Below are 9,647 nucleotides of genomic sequence, written 5' to 3' on the forward strand. Positions count from 1 at the left end.
TTTCTTGCCCAATTCAGCTCCCAGTCCCCCCTCACCTCCAGCTGTCTGTCTCACTGTTGGGGTCCAGCTGCGTTCTTTGTGCCTGCTTCAGGCCAGACCCTCCCCACAAGCTGTTGAGATCTCCCAACCTGTCTCTCCTCCAGAGTCTCCCCATCCTGGAGATTGCCCCAACTTTGTCCTAGTCTCTCCTTGGAAGCCCTGTGGATTTTCCCACAGGCTTTGTCCATACTTAGGACAGAAAACACCGGTCTTTATGGAAGGTGACAGGTACTAAGACAGCTTCTTGCCATTGAGTAAAGCAGGGACGTCACCTGCGTTTGCCCTCGAAGCTTGGTCTGCTTCCAACCTCGTCTGTTTTGAAGGTTTAGCAGGAAAGTGTAACAGGTCCCCCGGACATTGCCTGGGCCCCTAGCAGGAATCCAGATAGGGAGTCTAGGGTTCTACCATAGAGGAGTCTCCTCAGTAAGCAGCCTAGCTCACCTGCCTGCAGCACAAGGGCCTGTTTTTCCAGTTTTGCTAGGAGTAGGCTCTGCCTGGAACCCCACCCCCCAACCTCAGTGCCTCTGGTTTCCCCTGTCCAGGCTGTACCTCACCTATGTGTAAGATTAAAGGATGATAGCGCAGGTGAGAGATGTCCAGCCTGAGTGTGCCCTGGCACCCCCATATCCTGTGTCCCTGAAGGAACATGACATCTGTCAAACACCACAGTTTCCTGAGAGGCAATGTAAGAGTGTGATCAATATGAACTGTCTTTGTTAGGGTTTTACTGCTGTGAAGAGACACCATGACCAAGGCAACTCTTGTAAGGACAACATTTAATTGGGGCTGGCTTACAGGGTCAGAGGTTCTGTCCACTATCATCCTGGTGGGAGCATGGCACCGTCCAGGCAGGCATAGCACTGGAAAAGTTGAGAGTTCTACATCTTGTTTGGAAGGCAAACAGGAGAACACTGCTGTCTTCCAGGCAGCTAGGAGGAAATTCTTAAAGCCCACCCCCTAATGACACACTTCCTCCAAGAAGGCCACACCTCCTAATAGTGCCACTCCCTGGGCCAAGCATCTTCAAACTACTACACACTTTGCTCTCAAGCTAGAAGTCTCAAGTTCACTGCCACTCTGCTTGCTGTGCAGCCTTCGGCCACAGTTTGATTTCTCTGTGTGTCTGTCTCTTGTTTCCATAGTTGGGCATAATTCTGGGCTTCTCAGAGTCATGTTTATAAAGCAATTCCAATAAAACATACAAAATAGAGGTGATCTAGAAAGGTTAGTCTTCCATTATATTTTTGAGTTCTTGTTAATAATAATATTATTAATTATTTATTATATTACTTTTAAGAATAATATTATTTACATTTTATACATTTATTCTTTATAATATTATTAGTTATAATATTATACATATTTTATTATATTTCATGTATGATATAATATTATATAATATTTATTATTTATATTATTAATAGTATGTGTTCATATAATAAGTATTATTACTTACAATAGTATTATTCTACAGTTATTATTTGTTATATTTATTATTATTATTATTATTATTATTATTATTATTATTATTCCCATAGCACCCACGTTTCTCCACTTCTGACTTTGGCCACCTTCTCACCATGCAGGCTCCATCCTGCTCATTGTCTTGTTCTGTTCATCAGCTACATCCCTCCAGCTTCAGCTTTTAACTGACTTCCAGTGTTTACTTGTCTCTCTGTGCCTCAGTTTCCTTATCTGTAAAACGAAGTCTACAGACCCCTATTCCACAAAATCATCAAGAGAAATGAATCACAGGTCAGTAAACATACTTCAAAATCTAAATAATTCCCTTCCGTGAAGCATGTCGGGAAGACTGTGTAAAGCCACTGTGTGTGTGGTGACTCAAACCTGCCGTCTTAGCACTTAGAGAGCCGGGGCAGGATTATCTGGAATTCAAGACCACCCTGAGCTATAGAGTGACTCTGTTTCAGAAAGAGTTTAATAGAGGTCCAAGATGGCTCAGTAGGTCAACGCACTTACAGAAGATTTGAATTCCATCCGTTGAACCACATGGTAGGAGAAGAGAACTGATTCTGCAAGTTGTGCTCTGACTTTGGTAAGTAGCATGCATGTACCCACACATACATATATACCTGCATACATGTATACTTACATAAATACATACATACATGTATGTATACTTACATAGGTACATATACACATACCAAACAAAATAAATATGATAATTTTGATAATTTTAAAAATATTTTATTTTTAGTTTTAGTTAAATGTGTGTTGCTATGTGTGGGTATGTGCACATGAGTGTAGTGTCCAAGGAAGCCAGAAGAGGGCGACAGAGCCCCCTGGAACTGGAGTTACAGGCATTTGTGAGCCACCCACTGGGAACCAGTCTTGATTGTAACTGCTGAGCCATCTCTCCAGTCTCACTGACTTCTCATGTATTTGAAAATGCTTGACAACCAGATTGAGGAGATGGCTCAGTGAGTAAAGTGCTTGCCTTACAAGCATGAGGACCTGACTTCCATTCCCAGAAAACAGATGAAAAAATAAAAAATGAAAAGCCAGGTATAGTCGTGCTTGTACTCCCAACACTGGAGAGGCAAAACCAGGATCCCTGGGACTCAGCCTCACTAAGCCAGTGAATCACAAGCCATGGAGAGACCCTGTCTTCAAAATATAAGAAAGATGGGTAACACCTGAGGAATGATGGCTGAGGCTGACCTCTGGCTTTACACTTTGTATCCTTACACACATGTGCACCTGTACACTCATGAACACACACACACACACACACACACACACACACACACACACACACACAAAGAGGGGTGGGAGAAAGAAAGATCTCAATTTCTTCTGGACCAAGCACTCTGGGTAAAGAATCTTCCAGTCCTACTGTGTACAAACCCTGAAGGTAGATTCAGAAGCAAAGGAGTGCTCCCCAGTTAAGTAAATAATAGTAACCTATTGCTATGTCTGTTACTGTGACTCTGCCTATCAGTCTCCTCTCTCCCTGTCTGCCTCGGTGCTTGTGGTCCTATCTCTAACTCTACGTGCACCTGTTTAACCCCTCCATAGTGAATGAATATCACCAGCAAAAACAAGACACAGGAATCTGTCCTCAAAAGACTCCCAGCTTAGGGGAAAACAGATGTTAGGAGAATTCACACACAAACAGAAACATGCATATGTTTTTCCATGGTCTCTGAGAGATGTACGGTGTAAAGCTCCTACCCAGAATCCTCTAGTGAGGGATGAGTGTGAGGTTGTCATGTGTCCCTCCAGGTATGCGCTTCTGCTCTTCCCATCTGCAGATCTCCACGTCTCCATCTCTCTGAACCTTCACGTCCTTCTGTGGTCTGGCATCCCCCAGTTCTCTTGGTTCACATTTGTCCCTTCTTGTCTCTGAAGTGGATTCCCATCTTAGTGCAAATAACCCCAATATGTGAGACCAGAAATGTTCCCAGTGCCTACATCCATAACTCTAGGTCACCTCCACCTGACCCAGTGGGAAGACAGAAAAGCACCACCCACCTGTTTGCTCTTTGTCTTAGCTGGCCTCCCTGTCATCAGTACTGGCCTCATCAATCACAGTGTGTACCTATGAGTCCTGATAGACCCAGTATGCCCATTTGAATCCCAGACTTTCCCACCAAACCCCAGTATCTCCCTCCTGAACTCCAGCATCTCCCACCAGACCCCAGCATCCCCCTCCTGGACCCCAGCATCTCCCTCCTGGACCCCAGCATCTCCCTCCTGGACCTCAGCATCCCCCTCCTGGACCCCAGCATCTCCCTCCTGGACCTCAGCATCTCCCTCCTGGACCTCAGCATCTCCCTCCTGGACTCCAGCATCTCCCTCCTAGACTCCAGTATCTCCCTCCTGGACCTTAGCATCTCCCACCAGACCCCAGCATCTCCCTCCTGGACTTCAGCATCTCCCTCCTGGACCCCAGTATCCCTTTCCTGGACCTCAGCATCTCTCACCAGACCCCAGTATCCCCCCTCCTGGACCTCAGCATCTCCCACCAGACCCCAGCATCTCCCTCCTGGACCCCAGCATCTCCCACTTGAATCTCAGTGCTTTCCCAGTCATGGTCCAGCCTTCAATCCCTACCTCTGTCTCTCCTCACCAAGAGCAATTTCACAAAGTAAGCAAGCCATGTCAATTCCTCTACCACTGAACCTTGATATCTAAGCCATTTCTGAAGGCTGCCTGTCTGCCTTGCTTCCCATGGGAATGTCATCCACGGACAAATGCCAAGACGTCTTCTGATGCAACCTCACTTGTCTGGTTCCCACTCTTCCTCATAGTCATCTGACTCGGACACTACCAACTACCATTTATCTCTTGATTCCTCTGTCTTCTTGATTGTACATCTCTCCCCCTGATCACCGGGACCGGAGTCCCAGGAACATGGAGAGATCACTCTTCCTAGTTCCTGACTTGATTTAGAATTCCAAGCATGAGAGCTGCCAATTGCTGTTGACTAAGGGGTGCCTCCATCACACCCTCGTTCCTAGGAGCCTCTGCACTAGGACATCTGCAGAGGGAGGATCTGTGTGCAGGGTTCTCTGAATTCAGGCTGAGCATGGAGTGATGCTTACCCAGATCCTATGCATGGGGAAAAGGAGATGGAGAGGTGGGTCACAGATAAGATTTCCAAGGAAGTACGAGATGCAAGCTGGATTTGGTGCTGGGGCAGTTTTCAGAGGACGAACAGAAGGACACAGAGGGAGACTACGGGAGTGAGGTAGGGGGAATTTCATTTAGTGAGTAAAATGAGCCTGAGAGAAGGAAAGGATGAATGAAAGAACATGAGGGGGGGCAAGGGAGGGGGAAGAATAAAGGCCAGAGAGGCTGGGGTCTGGACACTGTTCCCTCCCTGTGCCCCAGACTCCACCTGACTTGGAGGCAGCCTGAAGGCTTTGAGCTGGAGCCTGCAGCATCTGACGTATGGAATGTGTCCCCTGGGGGGCAGGCCAGCCCCAGCTGAGGAAGCTTATAAGCCCCATAGGGGCCCCTGTGGGTAGCAAACCAGCTCAGCTTAGCTCAGCTCAGCCGCAGAATTCGGAGCCCAGAAGCAGCAGGTGAGACACACACACACATTCTCTCTCTCTCTCTCTTGCTCTCACACTCTCTGTTTAGAAGCATCCCTGCATTCCTCTCTGAACCTCTGGCTCTGATCTCTGCCTCTCAGACTGCCTCCAACCAGATAGGTCTCTTGAATGCCCTGTCAGGGTCTTCTATCTGTCCTAAGTGAAGCCCTGTCGGGGTCTTTCATCTGTCCTAAGTGAAGATCTATGCCTCCATTTCTCCACACCCCCACCCATCCCTAGATAGATGCTTCTCCCTCCTCCTCCTCCTTCTCTTCCTCCTCCCTTTTACTTCTTCCCCCTTCTCTCTGTCTCTTTCTATCCGGTCACATCCCACAAATGAAAAAGGCAAGGGAGAGAGATCATGGGGAGGCAGGGAGTAAGACTACCGTCCAGATTCATTGTTGTCTTCATTTCCAGGAGCCAACATGATGGTCACTGCACGAACCCCCTGGGGCTGGTTCCTGGGGTGCCTCATCCTTGAGGTCACAGGTATCTGAGTGTGTGTGTCATGGTGTGTGCCCGAGTGAACAGTGTCAGCCAACAGCAGGACTCAGTGTCCTACTGTTTCTGACTCTCTGATGTGGCAGTATGATGTGACTGTGTGTGGTCATGGCTGTAAAGGGTGACAGGTCCTGAGAAGGAGAGACAGTCTTAGTGGTACCACTAAGGGGAAGACGGGATCTGTGCCCAGTTCCTGAGTGACTAGTTGATTCTTTCCGTTAAACTCCCTATGTACAACAGGCTAGTCTCAAACTTTCAGAAGTCAGCCTGCCTCTGCCCCTGAGTGCTAGAGTTGATACCTGACCCACTTATTTATTTTTTAAGAGTCTTACTTAGTCCAGGCTGGCCGTGAATTCACTAAGCAGCCAAGAACATCCTTAGATTTCCAATCCTTCTGCCTCTGCCTAAGTGCTGGGGTTATAGGTATGTACCACTATACCCAGTTTACGTGGTGCTGTAGTGCTGGGATCCAAACCCAAGACTTTGTGCATGCTAAGCCAGCACTCCCTCCCAGCCCCCTCTGGGATAAAGATGTTGCCTGGGTGAATGGGCTGTGGCTGGGTGTGCCTGAGGGGAGGTGCATGGAAGCACAGCCGTGCCACAAAAGCTGAACAGCTCCTGAAGTCGTGACTGTGTGTGAGGGAGAAATGGTTCCTGGGTCCTGAAGATCAGCCTGAGAATCCAAGCTGACCCGTCTTCCTGACAAATGACCCTACATCCAGTGTGCTGATGATCCTGGCTCCCAGACTAAGGAGGCTCCTGGCTTTAACTCCTCTCAAGGGACCTAACTCCACCCCTCTGAGCCCTGACCCGGAGCCCTCTCAGTCCTGACTCCACCCCTCTGAACCCTGACTCCACCCTGAAGTTCTCAGACCACTCCAGTCACCAGTTGCTTGGTGACTGAAGACTAGTCCCATGTCCTATATCCTGAATCACCATCTAGTCCTGACTCTGCCAGCCCCTTCACCGTAATTCTCCTCTCTCTGGCCCTGGCCTTTATGAACTCTGAAGCTTCACCCATACTCCTGTTCTCAAACTCGGTCCCTAAGAACCAGCCTCTTTGCCTGTCCCCAGACATTCCCACATCCCTGAAGTACGACCTTGTCCCCAGATCTGCCCAGCTTATGTGGTGAACCCTAAGCCTTCTCAGGAGGCAGATACCAAGGTCTCTACATTGACACCCTGCTATGATGAGCCCTGCCTGCAACCAGTCCAGACTCTTGCCTCAACCACTCAGCTTTAAAGCAGTTTCCTTCCCCTTTTCCATGACACCTCCCCTGAGACCTGGGAAGCCCCAGCCACATTTCTGCTCTGAAACTCTCCCTGGTCCAGCGCCCTCATTCTGTCCCCAGCCCTGGCTCCACCCCTGAAAGCCTGGACAAGCCCCTGCACTAAATCTTACCTCGAGAGACAGCGAGGCTGTGTCCTGAACCTGTCTCTAGCAATGACCCAGACCCTAAAACCTAATTCCATCCCCAAACTCTTAACCAAGTCCTTAACTTTGATATCCTACCCTTAGGAGCCCTAATCCTACCTCTTGAACTGGTTCCCTACCATGACCTCCCCCTGAGGCTCTAACCACTCCCCTTCACTCATACCCTGTGGGAAAGAACTCTAATCCAGGATTCATAGCTTGTTTCCAGTCTCGACCCTACCTCCTCCCCACCCCACCCCCGCAACAACACCCACCCACCCACTGCAACCTCTGATTACGTCCCTTCACTCAAACATCACCCCCATAGCTCTGAGCTCTCATCTGGACCCTGCTCCCATCCCAGAAGCCTTGAAACGCCCCTGCTCCACACCCTCCCAATCCTGACTCCATCCCTAGGAGCCTCCGCCTCAAGTGTCAGCAGCCGGATCATACAAGGCCAGGACTGCTCCCCACACTCGCAACCCTGGCAGGCGGCACTGTTCTCAGAAGACGGTTTTTTCTGCTCGGGAGTCTTGGTGCATCCGCAGTGGGTGCTGTCAGCAGCACATTGCTTACAGGAGTGAGTCGGGGTGGTAGGGCAGGATGCTGAGGGGAGGGGTTTCAATATCACACGCGGCCTGCAGAGGGCGCGCAAGTGGCCACAGTGTTGAGGGGAACCCAAACCTAAGGGACAGGGCAGTCTAGGGGAAGGGAAAGGCGAAGCAGGAGATCGCTGTTGCTTTAGGGTGGAGGATGAGTTGGGAGATATAGGTGCCACTGTATACTCACCTTCTGGGTGATCCTCAGGTCCTACATCGTGGGACTGGGCCTGCATAACCTGAAAGGCTCCCAAGAGCCTGGCAGCCGGATGTTAGAGGCCCACCTCTCCATCCAGCACCCCAACTTCAACGATCCTTCTTTTGCAAACGATCTCATGCTCATCAAACTGAACGAGTCAGTGATAGAGTCTAACACTATCAGGAGCATCCCTGTGGCTACCCAATGCCCCACTCCTGGAGATACCTGCCTAGTCTCTGGTTGGGGTCAACTAAAGAATGGTAAGCTGCTGGGAACAGGGTTGCCCTCTCTGAGAAGTTCCCCACACAGCCAAAATGGACTGACCCTCCATTGTGTGCCCCAGGGAAACTGCCCAGCCTCCTGCAGTGTGTGAATCTCTCAGTGGCGTCAGAGGAGACTTGCCGGCTGCTGTATGACCCTGTGTACCACCTCAGTATGTTCTGCGCTGGAGGAGGACAGGACCAAAAGGACTCCTGCAATGTGAGACTCGGGGAGGGTGGAACAGAGACGAGGCAGGGAGGTGCAGAAGGTACACCCAAGGCACACTGAGGTAGACTGTGAGACATGGGGGAGCCACCGCTTTAATCTCAGCAGGGTAGGCAGAGTCAGGTGATGTCTGTGAGTTCAAGACCAGCCAGATATACACAGTGAGACCCTTTCTCAAAAAGAGGAGGAGATGGAGGAAGAGAATGGGGTAGGGGAGGAAAGAGGATCAAGGAGGCAGAGACCCAGAAGCCAGGCATAGTGGTTCAAACCTATAATCGTAGCCATTCAGTCCCTCCCACAGTGAGGAGATAGGGCGTGGCTCAGGGGTAGAGCACCTCAATAAAGGCACTGGGTTTTGCTTCCAGTACTACAAACAAACAAACAAACAAACAAACAAACACCACTAAATAGATCTCGGAAGAAACAGAAATAGCCATTCTGAGAAAAAGTAAAAACGAAGGAAACACAGACACACACAGAACACAAAGACACAGTGTAGGCAGAAAAGCCCTGAAGGAGACAGACAGATAGACAAGGCAAGTAACAAGCCCCAGGAAAGCAGCCAGTTGTGTGGACACAGGGCTCTGGCAAGGGTATGCGGCTGGTTTCCTTCTGTCTCTGTCTACAATGCTTACTTACGGGGATGCTCTGAGACTTTCTGCTCATGCCCTCCTGGATTCTGACTCTCTCTCCCTCACCCTCCCCTTCCCCCCTCACCCTCTCCCTCTCTCTCCCACCTCCGTTTCACTTTCCCCCTCCCCCTCTCCTCCTCTTCCATTCCCCTCCCTTCCTCCCCCCTTTTCTCTCTCAGGGGGACTCTGGGGGTCCCATAGTGTGCAACAGATCCCTACAAGGGCTCGTGTCTATGGGACAAGGAAAGTGTGGGCAGCCTGGCATACCAAGTGTCTACACCAATCTCTGCAAGTTCACTAACTGGATCCAGACCATCATTCAGACAAACTAGCTATGGACTGACTACAAGGCCCACATGAAGCCTGCTGAGGGAACCTGAGACTCAGGATTGCTCCTAGCCCTTCTCCCTCAGATCTACAAGGTCAGGCCCTAGCCTCCTCCCTCAGACTCACAAGTCCAGACTCCAATCTCCTCCCTCAGACCCACAAGTCCAGACTCCAATTTCCTCTCTCAGATCCAAGGATTCAGACCACAATACCCTCTTTCAGATTCAGGGATCCATGCCACAACCTCCTCCCTGGAACACAGGAGTGGAACCCACCTGCATTTTCCTCTGTGTGCAGTGTCCTCTAGTAGCCCAGTATTGACCCAGCCTTGCCTTTGTCACCCTTAGGCTTGTTTCCCCCCCCAAACACCTTATGCCTGTCTCCTCAGGG

The 9,647-nt window shown here is 49.9% G+C and overlaps 1 protein-coding gene across 1 annotated transcript in view; it reads left to right on the forward strand.

Annotated features, from left to right (window-relative positions):
• The first annotated feature begins 5,035 nt into the window (after positions 1-5,035).
• The window catches only part of Klk4 (kallikrein related-peptidase 4 (prostase, enamel matrix, prostate)), a 4,645-nt gene continuing 33 nt past the window's right edge, over positions 5,036-9,647 (forward strand). Inside the window, exons 1-6 of the mRNA NM_019928.2 lie at positions 5,036-5,090; positions 5,517-5,588; positions 7,432-7,594; positions 7,822-8,072; positions 8,156-8,292; positions 9,110-9,647. The exon at positions 9,110-9,647 is cut by the window's right edge and continues 33 nt beyond it. Coding sequence (NP_064312.1) covers positions 5,525-5,588; positions 7,432-7,594; positions 7,822-8,072; positions 8,156-8,292; positions 9,110-9,262 — 768 coding nt within the window. The 5' untranslated portion in view covers positions 5,036-5,090; positions 5,517-5,524 and the 3' untranslated portion in view covers positions 9,263-9,647. The remainder of the gene's footprint in view (positions 5,091-5,516; positions 5,589-7,431; positions 7,595-7,821; positions 8,073-8,155; positions 8,293-9,109) is intronic.

Source organism: Mus musculus, chromosome 7, assembly GCF_000001635.26.
Source record: "Mus musculus strain C57BL/6J chromosome 7, GRCm38.p6 C57BL/6J".
NCBI classification, from domain to species: domain Eukaryota; kingdom Metazoa; phylum Chordata; class Mammalia; order Rodentia; family Muridae; genus Mus; species Mus musculus.